We start from the raw sequence: 23416 nt of genomic DNA, 5'->3' as shown, positions 1-23416 counted from the left end.
TTACAGAGAAGATGGCTAGAGTTGGTAATTTATCCTTGGAAGAAGGAAAGTTCTCAGTGTTTGGGGTGGGGAGAAAAGCTGGAAAGGACCAGGAGTTGACAGAGGAGCCCCTAAGATCTAACAAGCTACTGATTCACATGAAACCTTTGGTAGTAGTCATCCTTGCCTGCAATCTATGCTTTAGGAGAAAAAAGTGATCTTATAAAAAGACTTTCTTAAAACTATCCTCTTCTGGGTTAAGAATAATTTCAGAGCAAGACTATTCTCTGCAGTACAAGTGACTGTTACAAATACTTCATTGGTTTCCAGGACATTTTTACTACTATACTTAATATACTCACATGGAACTGTCTCAGTGAGAGAAAAGCCAGAATACATCAAAAACACTTTTTCAGAGGAAAACTGCACTTACTTTTCATTTATTATTGGACTTTTTGAAAAGATGTGCAACTCATACCAGGGAACTGTTATAAGTACTAAATTAAACGTGTGTTTTGGTGAAAAACAGACCTAAAGAAAGAATTTGGGAATAAAGTTTGGACCCTTCAAAAATTTTCCAAGAACCTCGCATAAGATACCTAATTTCAGCAACCAGTCAGGAACCTCAGAAGAGCAACACAGGATACAAGAGGGACTTGCAGCTTTTACTGGAACGTAGCAAGCCAATGTTTCTTGATTGTACTTCACTGCCAAGTAGTATAGAATACTATTTTGTTAGTACAAAATGTTTATCTTCTTACTAGAAATACACCTGAAGAGCATGGTTCTATTCCTACTAAATGCACAGAAATACTAAAAGATTGTTTTACAGAATCACAGAATCTTTCCAGTTGGAAGGGACCTCTTGAGATCTAGCCCAGCCTCCCTCCTCAAGCACAGTCCAGGTAGAGCAACCTGCCCGTGACTGCATCCAGTCAAGCTCTGAGCATCTCCACAGATGGAGACTTCACAACCGCTCTGGGTAATCTGTTCCAGCACTCAGTCACCCTCACAGGAAGAAGCATCTTTTCATACTTAGATGGAATTTCATGTATTCCAACACATGCCCATCGCCTTTTGCTTGTCACTGGGCACCACCGAGAAGAGTCTGGTTCCCACATCTTCATTCTCTCCCATCAGGTATTTACATACCTTAATAAGATCCCCCAAGCCTTTCTCTTCTCTAGGCTATACGGTCCCAGCTCTCTTAGCCTCTCCTCATATGTCAAATGCTCCAGTCCATCATCTCTGTGGCACTGCGCTGGGCTCACTCCAATTGCTCTGTTCTCCTTCAAGTACTGAGGAGCCCAGGACTTGACCCAACGCTCCAGGTATGGCCCCACCAGTACCAAGTTAGAGGGGAAGGACCATCCCCCTTGACTTGCTGGCAGTGCTCTGCCTAACACAGCCCAGGATGCTGTTGACTGTCTTTGCTCTGAGGGTGCATTGCTGGCTCAGTCAACTTGCTGTCCACAAGGGCCCCCAGGGCTTTCTCTGCAGAGCTTCCTTCCAGCCAGTCAGCTCCCAGCAGGTACTGGTACTTGGAGTTATTCCATCCCAGATACAGGACTTGGCATTTCCCTTTGGTGAACTTCACAAGACTCCTCTATGCCCATTTCTCCAGCCTGCTGAGGCCTCTCTCCATGGCAGCACAACCATCTGGTGTATTGGCCATGTCTCACAGTTTTGTATCGACTGCAAACTTGTTGAGGATGGGCTCTGCCACAGCATCCAGTTCATCAGTGAAGATGCTGGACAGTATCAGCCCCACTATCAGCCTCTGGGGTACACCACTAGTGACTTGTCTCTAACTGGACTGCGCACCACTGACCACAATCCTCTGGGCCCAGCTGTTCAGCTGGTTTTCAATCCACCTCACTTTCCACTTATCTAACCTGCAATTTGTTAGCTTGTCTGTGAGAATATTACTGGAGAAAGCATTAAAAGCTTACTCATTCCTCAAGCCAGTCATCTCATCATAGAAGGCTACCAGGTTGGTTAAGGATGATTTCTCCTTTACAAATCCATACTGACTACTCCCAATCACCTTCCTGTCCTTCAAGTGTTTCGAAATGTTTCCAGGAGGATTTTCTTCATCACCTTTCCAAGCGACTGAGGTGTGGCTGACCAACCTGTAATCCCCCTGGATCCTCCTTCCTGGAAACAGGAGTAGCATTTTCTCTCTTCCGTTCCTCAGGAACCTCTTCCAATCACCATGATCTTTCAAAGATAATTGAGAGTGGTCTCAATGACATACAAGCGGCTCCCTCAGCATTTCTGGGGCAACCCATCAGAAGTCACAGACTTACATATGTCCAGTTGGAGTGCTCCCTAATTTGGTCCTTCTCACCAAAGGTAAGTCTTCCTTGCTTGACTTTCCCTCTGGTCTCAGAAGCACGAGATTCCTGAAGGTTGGTCTTACCCAAGTACCTCTGCCTTTTCCGTATCATTTGTTCCCATCCAGCAGCAGGCTCACATTTTCTTTAGTCTTACTTTTTCTGTTTATGTACTTGTAGAATCCTTTCTTGTTGCCCTTCAGGTCCCTTGCCAGACTCAACTCCAGCTCAGCCTTGGCTTTCCTAACGCCCATCCTTGCAAGATCAAACAGCAACTCTATACCTCTCTTGCATTACCAATTCCTATTTCCACCTCATATGTTGTTATGTCTGGGTTCAATAGGGAACTCCTTGCTCATCCATGCACGTATCCTGGTGCCCTTGCTTGCTTTCCTCCTTGTTGGGATGGAACTTCCTTGGCCTTGGACAAGGTGATCCTTGACTATCAACAAGCTCTCCTGGATCCCTCTTCTCCCCAGGGCTTTATCTTATAGGATTCTTCCAAGCAGATATCTGAAGATGTTGAAGTCTGCTCTCCTAAAGACCAGAGTTCTGACATGCTCCCTTCACTCAAGATCCTAGACTCCACTATGTCAGCTAAATAAGCCAGTAACAGTAATCATATTGTAGCTCCCCAATTTGTTCAAGACTGCAGTTTTTCTGAGGATATTCAGATTAACCTCTACTACCATTCAGCCTTTGGTTTCTGCAATTCCTCGTGCAAAAAGCAACAGACAACCAAGTGACTTAGCCACTAAAATAAGCTCCAATGGAGATAGCTGTAAACAGTTTGCAGTCTAGCAGCATAAGCCCAAAATCCACTGTCCAAATCAGTCCCCAAATGTATTTCTTTCTCAGAACAAAAAAAAAAAAAACCAAAATTCAAGCTGAGACATTTTACTGCTTTCTCCTGCTCTCCTTTTATTAATACAGCGAGACTACTTTTCTTACACTGTTAGCAAACCTTACCTATCACAAACAATTGCCCTGAAGTTCTGCCACACTGAGGGACAGGCAACATATCCAGATATTTTTGAATTAGCCAGTCCATGGCACCGATTAAGAAAAGGCTTATATTTTTCTTTTCTCTGAATTAAGTTTTTCTCCAAAATCCACCCTGATGTTCAAGCAGTAAGGAAAATATTTCATCCATCACTGGTTCCAAAATAAGGCAATACAAGTCTTGAGCTGAGAGGTTTGTTAACTAAATAATAATGTAAAAATGAAAACTCTGTATTTCATAACTCTCATTCATAATTTACAGCTCTACTCTTAAAAAATGCTGTTGCTTAAGCCAAGCAATCATCTGCCTTGTAACAAGAACACAGAAATAGTTGGCATTTCTTTTATCTTCAGCATAGTCTTGAGTTACAGGGAAGAAATTCTTCTCTCCAGCAGCCTTCTTCCCTCCACCCTGTCTTTAACATATAAGAATCCCCTCTAGTACTTTTGTATTCAATACAACAGAATCGGCTGAAATATGGATTCCTTCAGCAGGCATCACCCTACAGCTGAAAGAAAGTAATCATCACTACCCCAGGAATCACTGCCTATATGGTATTTTCACCGACGTAAGCCTTCTTCCAGGAGGAGCTCATATTAAGAATGGTAAAAGAGGCTTTATCTTTTCCAAAGTCCCAAGCAAAGACAGACCAGCTTGATCTGTAATGTCAGAAGAGAGGCATCATCTGCCTTTCCACTTAGGGAAAGTTAGCCAGTGTATCTTATTCTAAGTGTCTCAGCAATACTGCACACAAAATGGTCTTGGACTGCAAAACTGAGTGTCTTTTAGTTCAGCAATATATTTCTTGAGCTCATTGTCAAGCGTCTTCAGGTTATAGAATTATTAGAATATTCTCAACACACAGAACTACATACACTGGCACTTCTTTCATTTTCTCAGCTTCCACAGAATATGAGTGGGGTTTGGGGTTTTTTTTTTTGGTGTTGGGGGGTGGAATGGGGGTGGTGGCTGTAGAGTGGAGTTTAAACGTCAAAAGAACTATTAATGACATTTTAACATGGCCTCTTTCCAGGCTGATAATCTTTATTTAAGCAGTAAACTTTACCCTCTTTGTTACCTCTCTAAGCCTTTAAATACAAGATTAACTACATTAATCATAATTCTGCTTCTCTTTATAGAAAATGAGCTTGATTCTGCTTGTTTCTGAATGACAAGAAATTGGTATTTCTCTTTCAACTGTTTCACCTTCACCTTTTTCATATTTCTAATATTTGACCAACCTGAATTTCACTGATGCAAACAGTGATTTACTACATTATCTCAGGTTATAGAGTTTTACAACACAGTCTAAAGAAGAGCAAAATATCATTCAAGGAAGAATTACAGGAAGAACCATTGAAAGGAGACTGTAGTGAGCTTTGCACAAAGCTAAGTCAATAAAAAAGTTTAAAATTTTTTTTTTAAACATCAAGACTGAAATGGTGATACATCAGAGTTAAAAAAAAATAATTTGACACTCTGCTTTTTTCAAGGTGTGTAAGGACACTGTTGTGTCCAGGTATGACAGAACCAGCTCCATACCACAGTGCTATCATGACAACAGAAACATCCCCTTCAGACTATTCCACACATTATCTCCACGGTAGTACAATTTAAGACGGACAAAGGACAAGAATCCAAGAAACAAACAAAACAAAACAAAAAAAAAAACACAACACTGTCAAAACCAGCTTGATAGTAACAAGAATATAATCTAATACTGATGTTGAAAGAGGATTTCTTATTTCCTCCAAAGGCAGAAATATTAGCAAAAAGGTCACTGGGTAGGCTCTGTGTAAGCGGACTGACAGCAACACAGCCACCTCTCAAATCCATGGCTGACCTTGACCTTACAGCGACGAACACTTTAAAAGGGACAGTAGTTTTATCTGCTAAGTCTATTCGTACAGAATTACCATGGGCACTATACTAAACACAGTACAGTGGTTTGCTCAGTTCATGAGTATCATGAGTTTCTAATGTCTCACATTGAATTGCACATTTAAATGCCGTATTTCAATGCAACACTCTTAGATCGTAAAAAGCTTTAGGCACAACCCTAACATACATTTCAACAGCCCTCAGCATAGTGACAGCGTTAAAACAAGGTAAATATTTAATCAAGTGCTCTTCTCCGCAATGCAAGAATTTCTTGCATTACAAGAAATTTTTAGAATTTTACTCACTATCCAGCACTTTGACAGTAATGCACATTTTCAGTCATAAAATAAATATTAAAGATCAAATTCTACCTTCATATACAAACACCTAATTTTTACTAGCTTTGAAGGAATGATGGGCATTACTGTGCTCAAAGCGTGCAACTTCTGAATCCATTTTTTCTCCTAAGACACATGTTAAAAAAATACAGTTAAAGCTGGTTTTTATTTTGCTATGAAATTTCTCTGTACTTAGCAAAACGAATGAGGAGAACAAATTGTTCTCAGGTAAAGAGTAAGGTACCATTAGTCTGCCATATTAGAAATAAAATACATTATTAGCATGTGGACTTGAAATGGCAGTTGTAATCTTTCAGAACTTTTTTCCTTCAGGTCATCCCTTTTTAAAATAAATCTTCATTAAAAAGGTATCTCCCTCTCAACACATACAAGCAGATAAAACAGATTTATACCAGCAAGAGGCATTACTATCATCTAGCAAGAACAACTCTTTCCAGTTTAAAAAAAAATTTAGAAAGCATTTTAAGAAAAAGTCATGTCTGAATAACTTTCATGCTTACATGCATACATACAATGCATACATTAAAGAAAACATTTAGATGATCTTTACATTACTTAATTCAGAAAAATTAAAATATCTGTTGAACAATAGTGTCAGTAAAAATACTTTCATGTATGTACACTTACTGCAATCTCTCTACAGGCCGACATGGATATCCCTGTACCTTCAATTTGCTTCAGTGCATACTCCTTTTCATCTTTTCTGTACACACAAAAAAAAAACAAACAGAGGATTATTTTTAGCTCTGATTTATATTACACCAATCACTAACAAGTTTGATGATTATTTTAATTTGGTCTGGATCAAGAAGCTGAAAAGCCAATCTGGTTTTATGCATAAATTACATTCGGAAGCAAGTTTTCTTCTAACACAGACTTCAAAAACTCCAAACAAAAACTCCCGCATAAAAACACTTCGTTAACGTATATCCATTTCTCTCTGAAACCATATAGATAACTGCAAATATGCCTACAGAGACTTTTGGAGGACACTTTTCCTGAAATTCCAGGATACTGTCTACTACTATGAAAAAGCCAGTGTCATATTCCGTGCCTGGAAAACTCTCCTAGAAATATCTACAAACTGTAAAGTTTTTACTTGGTCTTATGAGCCACTGTCAATCCACTTTTACTTCTGAAATACCATTATTTTAAACCAATCCTACTTCTTATTTAAGTGCTGGATACTGACAGACCCCTACACAGCGTATGAAACTGGGTGCTCTGAAGTACAAAACCGGAAAACATGAAAATGTTCAGCCCAAACACAATGCTATCCTTTTAAATAATCACAGTTTGAAGTGATTTAGAGGAAAGACCAACAAAACAAGAAAATTAAGTAGTATTTTGAAGCCCTTGCAATATAACACAACCAGCTTACTGCCTAGGGTAAGGTTTTGCAGGATTCTGCTATCATCAATAGGTGTTGATACGCACCAATACCCACAGTGCTGATGCACTTCTGCAGACTCATCAGTTATGATTAAAGAACCCACAAGCTCCCGTCCAAATCCCTTATGGCATTCTGGTAGATGTCAGTTTCCCCTTCTTCCAGTCCCAAACCACTGCATTTTGCTACCTTGAAAAAACAACTTAAATTCATTTCAGCTTCTCTGGCTTTTAACTCCAAGCCTGTGTCCTGCCCAACCCCAGCCTCCTCCCCATGCTCCTCCAGACCCCCATGTTTGAATTTCATGGGAGAAGTGCCTAAGTGAAGGAACGTGGGGAGAAGATGAGATCAACCAGAAACTGTAACTGCCTACACGTATAAGTAACTAGGTGATCATTATTCTCAGTAATTTTCATTAGCAGCTAAATCCACAATGCATATTAGTTAACATAGTGCTTGGATTCCATTTTGTACTAGATTTTTTTGAAGTAAAAATATGACAAGAACAATTCCAGACGTATTCAGACTACACATGAAAACACAGTCTGCTGCAAGTTCTGCAAAAAGTAGGACTTGTCACCTTTGAAGTACGAGTCACTCAGCAGCTGTCCCAACTGGGAAACTTCAGTTCTGGTGCCGCACCTTACTCAGAAATAGTTGTTATTCCTCTCTCAAACAAGCACTTAACATGAAATCTTTGGAAATCTTTGAATAGATATTCCTTCCAAATTAAAAATCAGAGAAATTCAGTTGTAATGGAAGTACAATCTACTTTATTTCAATCAGGGTGTTTCAGTGGGTTTGGGAAACTGTGCAACACTGATTTCTAAGGAAGCAAGACCAGGCGTGTAAGGCTACAGGCTTGAAGGGCCTCTTGCTCCAGATAGGTTTGGAGCAACAGAAGATCCTTCTGCAGCTTAAACTAAATGAATGGGTTATTTTGAGGTGACCTAAATGATTTTGGAACTTCCAAAAAGAAATACATTCTCACTCTGCACAGATTTTCGGTGAAGAAATGGGAAGGACAGCACCTTACAAAATGCCTGCAACTACCTCCAAAATATTCACTCATTCAGATACTTAAATGCAAATCCTAACAACCAACACAAATGACAAACAAACCTAACAGGATTGGATCCTCCTCTTCTAAACCAAACTTTTATTCCTCTATGCTAATTAAAATTAAATAAAAGCATAGAATGGTTTGGGTTCCAAGAGACCTTAAAGATCATCTGCCGTGGGCAGGGACACCTTCCACTAGACCAGGTTGCTCACAGCCCCATCCAGCCTGGCCTTGAACACTTCCAGGGATGGGGCATCCACACCTTCTCTGGGCAACCTGTTCCAGTGCCTCACCACCATCACAGTAAAGAATTTCTTCCTAATATCTAATCTAAATCTGCCCTCTTTCAGTTTAAAGCCATTGCCCCTTGTCGTAACGCTACCTGCCCTTGTAAAAAGTCATTCTCCAGCTTTCTTACAGGCCCCCTTTACATACTGGGAGGCTGCAGTAAGGTCTCCCTGGAGCCTTCCCTTCTCCAGGCTGAACAACCCCAGCTCTCTCAGCCTGTCTTCACAGGAGAGGTGCCCCAGCCCTCTGATCATCTTCACGGCCCTCTTCTGGAGTTGCCCCAACAGATCCCTGTCCTTCTTCCATTGGGGGCCCCAGAGCTGAATGCAGGGCTCCAGGTGGGGTCTCAGGAGACCTGAGTAGAGGGGAAGAATCACCTCCCTCAACCTGGTGGCCACACTTCTTTTGGCACAGCCCAGGATACGGTTGGCTTTCTGGGCTGCGAGTACACATTGCTGGGTCACGTTGAGCTTCTCTTTAACCAACACCCCGAAGTCCTTCTCCCCAGGGCTGCTCTCAATCCATTCTCCACCCCGCCTGTATCTGTGCTTGGGATTGCTCTGACCCACATGCAGGACCTTGCACTTGGCCTTGTTGAGCTTCATGAAGTTCACTCAGGCACACCCCCTAAGCTTGTCAAGATCCCTCTGGATGGCATCCCTTCCCTCCAGTGTGTTGACCACACCACACAGCCTGGTGTTGACAGCAAACTTGCTGATGGCGCACTCGATCCCACTGTCCATGTTACATACAAAGATATTAAACAGCACCAGTCCCAGTATTGACTCCTCAGGAACATCACTCATCACTGGTCTCTGCTTGGGACATTGAGCTATTGACTGCAACTCTTTGAGTATGACTATCCAGTCAACTCCTTATCCAGCAAGCAGTCCATCCATCAAACCCATGTCTCTCCACTTTAGAGACAAGGATGTCATCTACCTGGACTTGTGCAAAGCATTTGCATTGTGCCGTACAACATCCTTGTCTCTGAACTGCAGAAATATGGATCTGACAGATGGACCTCATATAAATAGCTTCATATCACAGTATTTTAACGTATAACTTCTGAATCTGTACTTGAGGGGAACCACCTAAAACTTTTCAAGGACAAAAGAAGTTACCATTACTAAAATTAGGCCAAATACTACATTAACAGCTTGTAAGAGCTGTTCACCAAGTATGCTTTCAGAAGTAACTTCAGAAGTGGACGTGACTGCTTCCTAAGCAGAAGGATTCACCAGGATCTACTGACATGGCAACTCAGATTCCTTCTTTGCTACTCACTGAGAAGCCCTTTATTTTCATGAGTTAGTACTTTACAACAACTTGGTTCAAGGTGCAGACGCAGAACCATGTAACATGTAACTTTACAGGTAATAAATCTGCACCTTGTCTCACAGGAATTGTTTTTTATTTCATTAACTAGTCTGAATTTTAAAAAGTAAATAATAAATCCCATCCCCTTTCATATACGGTTCTGCTATCAATGTAGAAGATTTACTTGAACTGCAGAGTATTAACTCCGTAACTCAGATCACTTACTGAGACTGTAAAGACATAATGATATGGTCTTCAGAACCAAAGCCAACTCTGGACATTTAAAATTGGTCATGGCCTTTAAACTGTGGTCATGGTTAAACTATGTGGTACAGAACAATCCCACGCACACATATCAGCTTGAATCCCAAAACAATGCAGTCACTATAGCACTGCAGTATGCCCTTCTTTTGGCACGTCTGCTTAACCAGCCACCCCACCCCACCGATACAGCCACCCCTGAACTAGTTCCACTAGCATTGCATTCACTCAGACCTTCACAGATTGACGGTCACTGCAGAGACCGGGCAAGCCATTTGGCACACACTGCCTTCAACAGCATTGCTTACCACTGTGAGTCTGTCATCACTTAACAGCCAGCCACTCTACATAGGATTTTAAGATACAAATGAAAAATCTTATGAAAGATTTAAAACAAATTAAACAATCCAACAACTTAAGATAATCTGTCCTGCAGGAAAAGGTGGCAGACTTACTGAGCTGCAAACAAGATACTTCTAGGACACTGGGTTTATGAACAATGAGCAAAAATGGGGATAACAAAATGCCTACCTAAAATAAATGGGCATCAAGGATTAAGTCGTCCAAATATACCATATTCTAGATCTCACATAAATTTTTTTTTACCAACAGCTTTGGAATCATAAACCTAGCCTCCTTTAAATACATAAACACCATTTACTTGCTTTGGCAGATATGCAAGTCTGTATGAATACTTTTCCAAAGTTAACTGTTCTAATTATGCAAACATAATAGCTGTTTAAAGCACTTTCCAAAAGATCTGCATCAAGTATTATTTTAACTAATAATATTTTCCATTTAATAGTAATCTCAAGATAATTTGAGAAAGACAGACATGTATTTAAAAACTTCAATACCAAGCCAGCCAATGCAATCTGATGAAAGACACAATTCTACCTACTTAATAAAATGGTATTCAATGGCCAAAGAAAAAAAAAAAGAAGGTACTTTATTAGCTATTTCCCCACTTGTAAGAATTCAATAAATAACGTCAAATGGTGTGTGTGATAGGTAACTATAATGTTCAACTCCCTGAAGACCTATGCTCTTACGAAAAACTTGAGGCAGGGGGAAGTATTTCTATTTCGTGTTTAAGATACAGAAAAACTCTAGTGAACTCTGAACACATTTTGAGAACTTGTACAAAATTATACAGTAGAGAAGCTTTCATAAAACCTTTTCTGACAGATCCTATATCAGTACATTTTTCACTGGAGAGTGGAGCAAGCATGATTAAGTCTAAAAACCAAACGTAAATAACAACAAACTACACAGCTCTGGTATGAGGCAAAAGGCACCCATGCTAGCAACAGCCAAGCAGAAGCAAGGTCTTTATCCATCGTCATTTTCATCTGATCCACAGAAATATTAGCTTGGGAGCAGGCCAACTAACTTGAAGGTCCTGCTGTGTGTGAATCTGTCAGAGGGCAGGGAGCAAGTGGCACAGATCAAGGTTTAATCAAGCAGGTTCTATTCAACAGCCGCCCCAAGCTAACAGTGCTAATGTGGTCACTGAATCCAAGTGAAAAACAGTGAAACAGAACTAAAAGGAAACTCTATTCCTTAAGAGGCTCTTTCAAAATTGATGCAGAATAATTTGCCTGACAAAACAAGTACCACATCACACCACCACCAGGCTCTTCCATGCTTCAAGTTCCCATATCCAAAACTAGGGGTAAAGATTAAAATCAACATTGTTTCTAGTTCCAGAAGTGTTACTATTCATGCTATTTTAAGAGTTATTGATTTTTTACAAAAAAAGACACTGCTGATATGAGGTACCCCCATCCTGAAAACATCCTGACTGTATTTCAGATTGCCTGCCATAGACAGCAATCCAAATGCAAGGGTCCTCACACCTACCAGCAATAATTGAGAACATCCCTCTTACAAAAATCCATAGCAGTATAAGGCTGTAACTTGGTCTTCGAGACCAAGCTTTTCTCCCTCACCAATAAATATCTCATTCTGCAATCCTTAAAGTTAATGTTAACATTTTAATTTGTACAGAGCAAAGGAAAATTCTGTCCTCTGGCTCCAAAAACTTTTACTCAGCTGGCTTATGTTCAACCTGCAGTATTCAACGAAGAAAATGAAAATATGATTACCACTGCTTCTGGGTAACACTTTCAGTTTCCATTTCCAAATGCTTTGAAAAAGAACAAAGTATCAAATTCACTTTGGAAGGATGAAGTTCAGAAGACTTAGAATAATTAAAAAATTTCAAAGGAGTTAAACTGTCTTAACTGTTGCAATTGTACTTCAGAGTGCTCCCATCATATAAGAAACTACTTTACAAACAAGACAATGGAAAACTAGAAACAACTTGCCCAACATGGTAAGAAAAATAAGAGGATTTGAAAGTAGTGCATGGTTCAAACTATTGTTTCATCCCTATCATTCAAATTTTAAAACTTTTAATGATGGTCCCTCTTGAATTCACAGATAATTTAACAAACACCTCAACTTCAGAATTAATTAATTTTCCACATCAAGGAACTGGCTTGAAAGACTGCAGTCATGCTGAAGCTACAACTGTGACTATCACATCAGTTAATACAGAAATTAACATTACAGTATATACTAATAATAACAACTTTCTTAATTTAAGTGCACAATATCATAAGTAAAAATAAATAAGTGCACATTTTCTTAAACAAATGAAGTGCACCATAAAAACCATTCAAAGATCTAGCCAGAAAAACCTAACAAAACCCAACAACTCACCCTTGTAAGCGACACTAACGCATTTAAGTATTTGTAGGACAAAGCCTGGGAACACTACAGACCTCAATGTCCTTCAGGCATAGTACTCCCACAGCCCTTTACAAAGGTAATAGTACCAGTAGAAGTGTCTATGATTGACAGGAAAATTCATTCTTCCCAAAATATGGTAAGTTCTTACACTTTAGTGTTTTTTATGCACAGAAAAATAGCCACTAAGCCAAGAGAAATACATGATCAAAAAAATCCACACATGGTGTCACTAGGGTACATGCTCTTCAACAGACTAGGAAAGTAATTTTCTTTTATCATTATTCTCAAACCATATCAAGCCTTATCCAGTCAGCAGCTCAGCCAGCTCCTCTTCATTCACATGGCAACCAGCTACAAATTTCAGAAGCTGGGAATCTACAGGTTGATCTTAATTTTACTTCTAGAGAACAGTATACATGCTGAATTTCAATGCATATATATTAGTTCATTTTGAGAGCTACATAAGAAACTCAAAATGTGAAACAGGACAGTAAGCAGAAATTCAAAAGAAATCTATGACCACATAAGTCCTTTAAAAGGTTTATCTGTCTTCACCTCCAAGGGCAGCTGTCTGCTGCTCTGCTAAAAAACTTCACAGCAGCCACAGGTTGTTCTTACAGCCCAGCCCCAGACAAGTTCACTACAACATGAGTTACATTTGGCTGGCTCTGGCTGCGAGAACGGATGAAACCAGCAGACTTTTACCTCATTCCACTACGGTGAAAAGTTTACCATTTCAATAACGTCTGCTTAACTGGCCTGCTGATGCAGAGGTTTGGTGGGAACCTTCGTGCTGTTGCAAGCAGAGCATATGTGTGTAGGGTACAGGAAAGGACTTCTCATACAGAAAGAGGAGACATGTACGTCACCTCATCTGCTCAAACCTGAGGGCCCGGGCTTCCTCTCAGTGGCAAGGTGGGAAGTCACCCACCCCCAGCAGGCAACTACTATAAAAATCTTAAAAAGCCGAGCTTGCATCTTATCTGGAACAGTATCTGAAAGTAAACTTGGGGAGTGGCAGCAAGGCAACAAACGTACACCAAACAGGACAGTCTTTATTATGCAATATAAAAAGAGGTAGAAAGAAAAGAGCATCTCCCAAGGCTGATCCAGGGACACACAAGGAAAATGCTTTCCACAATGGAAACAATATGCTACATTTTACACTGCATTTCTGAATCTTTTGTTTCACAAGGTCCTTATAATCTCAATTTTCAAAAAGGGTCCTGAATGCTACACAGCTCATTGGTGTCACTGACTGATGATGTACCCACTAAACTCTGGTAGATCTCCCTCCAAACGCCCCAGACAATGGCAGGTACCTCAGCATATACGCATGCACATACAGTAACACCAGAAGGCAGAACTTTGCTTTCTCTTCTGCTACCTCCAAGACTTGAAGTCTATACATGAAGCCTTTCTGGAATCTATAAACACAACAGAAATAAAAGGCAGAAATTCATGTCATTTTAAATGTTACTCTTCTCAAAATTAAATAATACCAAATTTCTGTACACTAAACAGTTTCCTACTCCATTTTCCGATGATTTTGTAGACTTGCCAATGTCAGGTATTGCATAAACGCATGCCTAAAAGAAGGCTAACTCAGGACTCATAATACAATCTGCTGTTTTTTTAAACCAGTGATTATTGGGTTTTTTTGGTTGGTTGTTTTTTTTAAAAAAAGAACAAATAAACCACCTTCCAACACAAAAGAAGAACTTTTTATTTTGTTTGTTGAAATTAGCATTCTAAAATTAAGTCTACTATAAATGTTTATAAATTAGCAGAGACATTCAAAGGCAACTGATTACAACAGTTAGCCTTTTTTTAAAAATACCTGACTTCATTACATATATTATGAGAGACATGCAGCAGAACAGTTACACAGAACTTGGCCTGCTGGAAAATCTGGCATGTTCCAACCATACAAAAAAGACCATATTAAAAGCACCACTGGCATCAGATTATGAATAGTGTTATCACCATACCCTATTAGAAATTGAACTATATGCAGATTTTGTTGTATTATCTACAGAATATCTCTAGCTGTACCTCTAAAAACCACTGTTGATATGGCTGCCCTTCTGTTTGTTTATTCCTCTGTAAACCAGTCTATGAACTCAGAAGGAAATGTGCATGTTAAAGAACAAGGCAAGTTAAGAAAAGGGATGTTAAGCTACTTGCCATTAAATACAACACCCTTACATTGTGTGCTTCCATATAGTCTCACAAAAGATGCTAAATACTTATTAACCATCCCCCAATCTTCACCTACCATAGGTCATGTGTTCTTTATGTAGGAGATGACAGCTGATTAAGAAGACTAAACAGTGAACCTGAGCACTGATAAGATTTTCTGTTATAAAAAATAAAATTCCTTTACCCAGCTACAATCTCACTAGACTAAGAGTGTGGAGTAGAGGTATCTGAATATCAACATAAGGAGACTGGAACTATTTCAGCACCGCTACACATAACTACATCCTCTCCCTTTTTTTCCAGTAGTTTCTAATTCAGCAAATTAAAAGCAAATCTTTGTAGCACAGGTACCTTCTAACTGTTAATAACAGTTTCAGACTATTTCACAATCACAACCACAGACAGATTTTTAAGACCTCTTTAATAACAGACCACTGGGAATCTTACTAACCTTAATCTTGTTAAAGTTTAGCCTTTATGCTATAATAATAAATCTTTGGTTTTGTAAGGAAAGAGAGCACAACTTCAGTCACTGCCATGCTCACTCCAAATCTATTGATAAAGGTTCACACAGACCTCAACCAGCTACAGGGTTGTTGCCATTGCTAAAATTACACTGGCTCCAAAATAGCTTGACTGACTGAGAACTCTGAATTTCATACAAGTAGGTTTATTTTATAACAGATTGGCATAAGCAAACTTAACAGCCTGTTTACAAAGGTAAAACCTGAAGTGTTCACATTAAATCTTAAAAGCTGTAAAATTATTCTACTGTTCCAAGTAATTTCTTCCAGCATTTGCTATAGTAAAGCAGGGGACAGAGCTGTACCTGATCTTATTACTTTATAGACAGGCTTGATTACAGATAATTAATAGATTTAGGAAATACCTCCCTTCCAGAAAGGATACTGCATGTGGGGATTTGTTACCTTAACATAAGGAAAAGCAGCAGCACCAAAGAGAAAAACACCTCTGAAACAAAGAGGAAACATGCTTTTATTTATCACTCAATTATGTACCAAGGCCACAGACACAGGGTCCTTTAGACTATGCCAAAAGAGAATCTGCCGCTTATTTCATAAAATCATTTATAAGAAGAATGTTTGTGCCTAACGATAAATGTCACTAACATTAGCTGTCAGGCTTCAGTAACTTTTTAAACGTAGGTCCTAAAGCCTTAGTATAAAAACATATTGTAAATACACAATCCAGCTTAACGTGCATCACTTCTTTCTCTGTAGTGTTATAAATGTGGCTAAATACTGCAACTTTGATAGGTGGGAAATTACTGTTAAACCACTAAATATGAGGAAGCCTGTATTTATTTTGGGTCTTTTTGGCGAAAACCTATTTGAAACACTGAATGCAGATTTTTTTTCTACATCACTAGAATGCATTAGGTCCACCTACAGAAAAAAAAAAAAAATACTGACTCAATGTAAAGACCTATCAGAAGGACAATGGCCTAAAACCCACAGTTACTCGGGTTGCCTTTTCCAGCTCATGACACAACCAAATGCTTTCTTTAAAGCATACAGAAAGCCCAGATTTATCAGAAACCTGTCACACAATTTCTGTTCTTCTGTTCCTTCAGACTTCCCAACTCAAATTATCTAGTATGAAATCTTTGATTGTCACAAGCAGACCTCCATGAAAGCTTATTAACACAACATGGATGTAATTCCTAGTAAACCAGCCTTTAGGTACAAAAGCTGCCACCCAAACTGCAAGTTAAGAAGCAAGATCCAACATTCTGCATGGGCAGAGTGAGACAGAGCACGTTTGCTACAGCTGGAGAGTTGTGGAGTTGAAAAAACACCCTCACAAGAAAGTATAAGGACCAGAATGAAATTCTATGAAGTCACCACGAGGTTTAATTTAATTCAGTATAAAATGGAAAAATATCTTAATTGGTTATGGAGCATCTCCATTTTTTCCCTCACTTTGATGTCAGGTGATTTGGATTTCAAAGTTACAGGTGATTTTATTCCAGCCACTGAGACAGTCTTACCACTTCCCAACAACAAACAAGGTCTTTAGTCAGCAATTGTCATACCTGTTCCTGAGGAACATAAGCCATGTTCTGCCTCCTTTGAGCTTCAAAATTGCATGTCCCGTAGTCAGAACAGGTTTCTCCCATGTTTTTTCTACAGCTTAAGAGCACCACTTTGACACAGTTTTACACTGACATTTTTTCCCCACCACTGAAGTCACGTTAAAGGCAGAATAAATGTCATTTATCTTGTAATGGTCTTTTGGTTGTCCTGAACTGAAGGTCAAATTAAATTTGGTAATTTGTCTACCTATTTGTCATTTGGAGCATGACAGAACTGGGCAAAGGAACAACTGGTTATCCTGTACAATGACTGGTTTTAATCAAAAGGTATGAACATAAAGCCAACTTAGACATCTATAGCACCCTTGAGAACATGGCAACAACTCATACAGGAACTCTGTTACAGTGATAGACATGTTCAAAGACACAGGCTGTAACCCACTGTCAGCTTCACTAATGATAATGAACCAAAGCAAGGAACATGGCATTTTTGGATGCGGAAGATGTTAAATCTTAGCATGAATCTGCGATAATCCACAGAAGTATTAATACAGGTGAGAATTTTCTCTAAGCACCTTTGAATCTGCAGAATTCATGAGTCTAAGATAAGAATTGTCTCTCTCTAAACAATCTACTTCGGAGTCAAACAGTTAATCTCATGCTGCTAGAATTTCATGCATGAGTGGCCTTTGTACCACCAGATCTCTTCAGGATCCCACTGACACACCAAAGAGGTTGGACAGTCAAGGACAGTCGCAGCTGCAGCAGTCCCCATCGTTACCCTGCGTGAATGCTTCCAAGTGCTCTAGTAAAACAGGTAAAGAAAGGAGGGACAGAAGAGGCAGAAAACCTTCTGGCCGTGTAAAAAGGACTCACTCTCCCTGCAATTAACTTAAGAGGAAACCAGATACATTGCTTCAAAACAGCGAAGTGTACCTCCAGATGTAGTTTCCTTTCCAGCAGATCTAGCTTCTGCCTCCAAGTCAATTGCCTATAACATTTATTTTCACTTGACTGTAAAAAGAAATCAATAGCATGGTCTACTTAAGTCAGCAGGGAATGAGCAAAAGAAACAAAAAAAAAATCATGCCACATCTGAGGCCCAGTTTATGGGAACATGTTTACAGCCACACCATCTGAGACCGTCCCCAGTTCATACCTGTGCTCTTATTTAGCCCAGAACCGTTATCCTTAAAGTGAGCGATGTGACACTCCCAACACACACAGGAAGCTGTAGCTGTTGAGCTGTTGTTTTGCCTGTTGGATAGCCTGACCTCAGTGTGGTTTCATCTACAACATGAACAAGCCTAGAATATTTCAAGATCACGAACTCTGTAGAAAATAGATGACAACTGAGGGAGAAACAAGCAGTTATGCAGTAGCCTCATCTGAAAATATTTATTTTAAAACTGCTAATGCCAGGAAAGACAGAAGCAAACATGAGATCCACTATTCCAGTAAACTCGGCTCCTTCAATCTTCCTCACAACCAGAAAAGTCAGTTCTGCTTAAAAAAAAAAAAAAAAAACCCTTAATAAAAATAAAAAGCACCAACCAAAAAACCCAACCCACACTTAGGGACACCAATTTTGCGAGGGTCAGTTAACACAATCTCTACAACATTCCTTCCCTTTCAGACAGTCTGATTATATACACTAATATTTCATAAATTCTCAAAAAAAAAAAATACCCAAAACACTGCTGAATGAAAGAATTGCACTCCCACCAAAAAGTCTAAGAAAATATTAACAAGAAATTCAGATACAGAAGTATCAGTCGATTTAAAGACTTTCACAGGATTTGGGTAACAACTAATTTTGATTTAAAAGGTTTCTGGTTTGTTTGGTTTTTTTCTTGTTCAATCTGTTAAGATAGATGAAGCTCACAGGAGGTCTAACAATTTCTAATTTCATCACAACTACCATTTTTACCTGTTAGTCATCTAACCTATAGTTAAGTGATCCATGTAAACCAAGTCCCTAGAGCTGGGACGCCTTCTATAAATCTAAGTTAATTATATATATGACACTCTTAAGTCAAGTCAAAACAGTAAAGTTTTTGTATTTGATATACAAGTAGAAACTGTTCATTTCTAAAGTCACGTGCCGAGTTAGCCAATTTATTCTAAAAGCAGTTGTCCTGGAGCAGTTTCAGCATTCCTTCAGGCAAACACACTGTTATTGAAACAAATCTTTTTTAAGTTTTAATACTTCGTTTCAGTAAAAGAGAATAAAAAAATCACAGCCTGTGCCAGTTCTCAAATGCCAGCAAAGTAGCTCAAGAATCAATGTATCTCTGGAAGCAGAATGTAAGAGCTGTCAATCCCTTCCATGATCAAGGAAGGGACTGTTAGCAGCAGGTCACTATATCATCTCCTGGACTGTACGCTAAGCAGCAGTGAGCACAGGCAAACAGAACCTCATTTCACAATGCAGAACTCAGCAGTTAAAAATAGAGGAGGAAGACTTGGGTCAGAAGGCATCTATGCAAATAATGAGCTTGATAAGGACCACAGAAGAGGCAAACACACCCTTTCAGGAGATATTTTCAAAAGATACAGGAAAATTTAATGTTGCTAACAAATCTCTAGGGAAATTTACTTAGAACATTCCACAGAAACTCTGGTTACTTGTGCAAACACGTCTGTAGTGTTCTGAATCATGGCCATTTATGGGGCTTGGGGGTTTTTGTTGATTTTTTTTTTGTTCTGTTTTTAAATCATGCATGATGTGAAAACACTCATCTTGAAAGCAAATTCATGAAAGAAACTGTACAACTGTTCTATCCACAATACAACAAATTACATTGCATGACCCAGAAATACATCAACGTATTAAATTTCTATGTCAAGTAGTTCACATGAGAAGGATTTAACTTCTGACCTAGCCCCCTGTTCTACCGTGCTTTACACCCTTTTACCGAGTGGGGGGCAGAAAGCCATCTCTTCTTCCTGCTCAAGCTCTCACCTTCTTTTCCTGCACCACTACTGGAAAACTCTTAAACCCCTCACTCTAACAGGAACTTTCTTATCCTCTTCATCTCTAAAAAAACCCCACTAAATCTTGATAGGTTTTCCTTTACAGCTCATTATGGACTAATTTATGCACAGGTCTTCCTCTTCAAGCCTGGCAAAAATCTTCATCTGTTCCTCTAGTAAACACAACCTCTTCCACATTTCAACACCTGCACTGTCCTTTCTCCCTCAAGCTCCCACCACCACAATACCTTTGTGCTTGCCGTAGCAGCAAATGAAACACCAGCTGCATGCTGTTTGCTTTCTGAAAGGCTATGGGCTGCACAGCTCATTTCTGCACTTTGTTTTCAGGGAGAATAACAGAAGAAAGGATAAAACAGCCATGGGAGAGACCGTATGCAAGAGCCTGAGGTAAGTACTAAACGTTACTCATCACCACTTGCACTATCCTCTTGGGCAGGAAGCAAAGCCACAGTATAGTTGCACTAGCAGCTCTCAGCCAGGCACAGTTAGGAAATACCAACGATCCCTTCCTGGACTGGGTTTTTTTAATTAGAATGCATTGCAGGCAACTAGTTAGACAGGTTTGGTTTAGTTCTGCTGCTCCTTCTCACACATATTAAGAGCACTCAGTGGTAATGAGGATTTTCAGGATTCACAGGTAAATAAAGTATTTAGACTTACTTAGCTATTGAGCGATTATAGCAAGGCATGAAAACCTTCAGCCATTCTATCTTCCTCAAGAAAATAAATTTCATCAAGAAAAAAAGTTATGGAAGTGAGGAGCAAAACACAGCTTTTCAGATACCATCATTTGTAGATATTTTGCTGCAGAGAAAGGTAATTGCTCAGGATCAAATACATTGCTTTCTGACTTGGGTCAGTATTTCTGTGATTTAGCCTGTCACAGGATTACATTAGTAAAGAGCAACTACAGCTGAAAATTCAAATTACTTATATTCAAGACAATGTCAAGTAGAGGAAATAAGATGTAAATACATAAATTATTATAGACTCTCAAATATCTTACAAGTATGAACTTGCATTGGTATATAACACTCCAGTTTCACATTGAAGAGACTATAATCCTTGCCACATCAATGAGTTGTCTCTCTTTTAACAGTAAATGTAACTGCAGTACACATGTACCCATTCCCCTGTAATTTTACCACCAACGTTGTTCATCTGTAGCATTTAGTCAACTTGAAGTGCAAGTTTCATTTCCCAACATACTCATACTACACAACATCAGTAATTTAAGTTCTGCTGAACAACAATAAGGGGAGAACAGTACACGACTTATTGCTATACAAATACTGATTTAAAAGAATAAGCAGATTACCTTTGCCTCTTCTACACCTAAGCCTTCTACCACCACAATGGTCTTAGTCATAAGTATGACTAGATACAACCTCTGAACAACATAATGGTATTAGCAGAAACTCCAACCACAGCAAGTCGCCCCCCAGGAAGAAAACTTGTTTTCCCAATGGAGTCATGGCTCACAGCACGCTATTTTTTCTCTCTTACTATTTTTCCACTTCTGCTTCAAACAAATAAGATTCATCAAATAAAGAAACTAAAACAAACAAAAGGTTACATGGCTAAGACCACATCCAGTATTCCTAAGTTAGATCATACATTTGCCTTGGATACGTATTTGATCTTCCTTTCTCTTCCCATGCCCTAACTTTCATGCAACTCATGTGTCGACTTGGATGCTGTAAGTACTTCAGATTCACACCCAAAGCTTTACATTAATACTTCTGCACACTAGCATCAGTCCAAAGGAGTCTCCTCTTTAGTTACAAGCTTACAGTACTCAAAAATGGCGTGGAGACGAGGGGGAGAGAAGATTTCATTTTCCTATGCCTGTACTTTACAGTGATGTTTTCGGACTTGCATCACTGTTGCCCAGCTTCCAAAATGGAATTCCATATTTGGCAGCCAAGGGGAAGCCCACTTCATAGCTATTCTCGTTAGAAAGTTACAGATACATTAACAACAATCTGATAAATTACATATGGTGACTTCCTTTTATTAAAAAAAAAAAAAAAAGGACATTACTATATTAGCATATAAATCGACAAGCTTCATTCAGCTGATACATTGTACAGCACAGGGCAGCACCAAACCTTTTATACTTGCCAAAGGACAAAACAGCAGGAGGGTCTGCCAGGGCAGCGCCAGCTCCTGAGCTGGCAGCAAGCCTAGGAGCTGCCCAGGGTACAACTCCTGGCCCTTCTGTTGCCGTTGTCTTGGAAGCTGATCACCCTGTATTTCTGTTGTTCTCTCTATAACAAGATACACACCTGCTTTTTAAAAGGTGCTTTGAAACATACAGATTAAAAATATTACCTACACAGTTACTTGGAAAGAAAAAAAAATGTTAGCTATTTTGTTAGAATAACTTCTGTTGCCCAAACCCAGGTAGTGAGTCAAAGAAAAATACCATAGCTGTAGAGTGAGAGAAAGCGGGCAGGTCAGTTTTTTGTTTAAATGTAAGCAGAAGCAGCAATAACTAGAAAGGTTTTATTCACACGAAAATTGCAGCTTTTGGAAGTGTTACATCTGCTGTCGCTGCTACAGAACAGAGAACAGAGTGGCCTATTTTCTGCTTGACTCGTGCATCCCATTATTCCTTGCATACTCCTGACCAACCAACAGCAGTATATTTTTAAGCTTGCTGACTCGTTCCAAACACCCTCCTGACATCCTGGTGAAGGAACAGAAATACTTTGTAGTGGCCTGGGCTGACAGACTGATCTTTCCCAAAGAGTAAAGGGAAATAGTTGAGGCATATGCAACAAATAAACAGAATTCCCAACCCTTGCTTTATCCTAAAAATTGCTTCCCGTATGATAAGGAGATATAGGAAGTGAAACAACTAAGCACAACGTAGTGGCTTAAACTGTGATCAAAGCAGCACGGAATATAACAAGGAGAAGTAAAGCATGAAATGATATCACTTTTCTAATCATGACCAGAAAAATTGTGTCCTTTGTTTTACCACACAAATGTGAACAAGTGTCCAAAAAATGTTAGCAATAGTCAACACAACATTTGGAGGTAGTACACACACACAAAAACTGTAATAGATTTTCCAGCTACATAAAAAGCTAAAAACTCAACACTGACAACTGAATTTCAATCATGAGGCTCGAATCTCCATTTCTCCCCCTCAAAGTCACTGGTCCAGTTTTTGTGTACACTGAAACCATTGGATAGCTTATATAAAAGACCTATTTTCTAGCCCTCCTGGACTACAAAAATATTAATGAAAGTTAAACCCAGATGCCTAATTTAGCTAAATGCATAATGCAAGTAATACCTCTAGACCTCATTAGACTACACAAATACTACTGGAATAAACGGAAGCTGCAAGTGCCCGGCACTTTTAAAAGTATGTTCGTGCAGTGCACGCAAATGTCACACCAACATTGTTCAACTCTGACTGCCTATTTTAAAAAAATAATAAAATAATAACTTCCAATAATTAATCGGCTCAGTAGAAACATGCCCAAACAATACTCTACTCTAGGCTGAAA

General features: G+C 39.3%; 1 protein-coding gene across 2 annotated transcripts in view; it reads right to left on the bottom strand.

The window, feature by feature from the left end:
• CDK19 (cyclin dependent kinase 19) overlaps window positions 1–23416 on the bottom strand; it is a 133102-nt gene that overhangs the window by 106147 nt on the left and 3539 nt on the right. Inside the window, exon 2 of one of the 2 annotated variants that reach the window (XM_055713496.1) lies at window positions 6186–6261. The exons of the other annotated variant lie outside the window; for it this stretch is intronic. Within the exon in view, the coding sequence (XP_055569471.1) occupies window positions 6186–6261 (76 nt within the window). The remainder of the gene's footprint in view (window positions 1–6185; window positions 6262–23416) is intronic. 2 annotated transcript variants of the gene reach the window in all.

Source organism: Falco cherrug, chromosome 6, assembly GCF_023634085.1.
Source record: "Falco cherrug isolate bFalChe1 chromosome 6, bFalChe1.pri, whole genome shotgun sequence".
In the NCBI taxonomy this organism is placed as follows: Eukaryota; Metazoa; Chordata; class Aves; order Falconiformes; family Falconidae; genus Falco; species Falco cherrug.
This window is presented reverse-complemented; position numbering and strand designations above follow the sequence as displayed.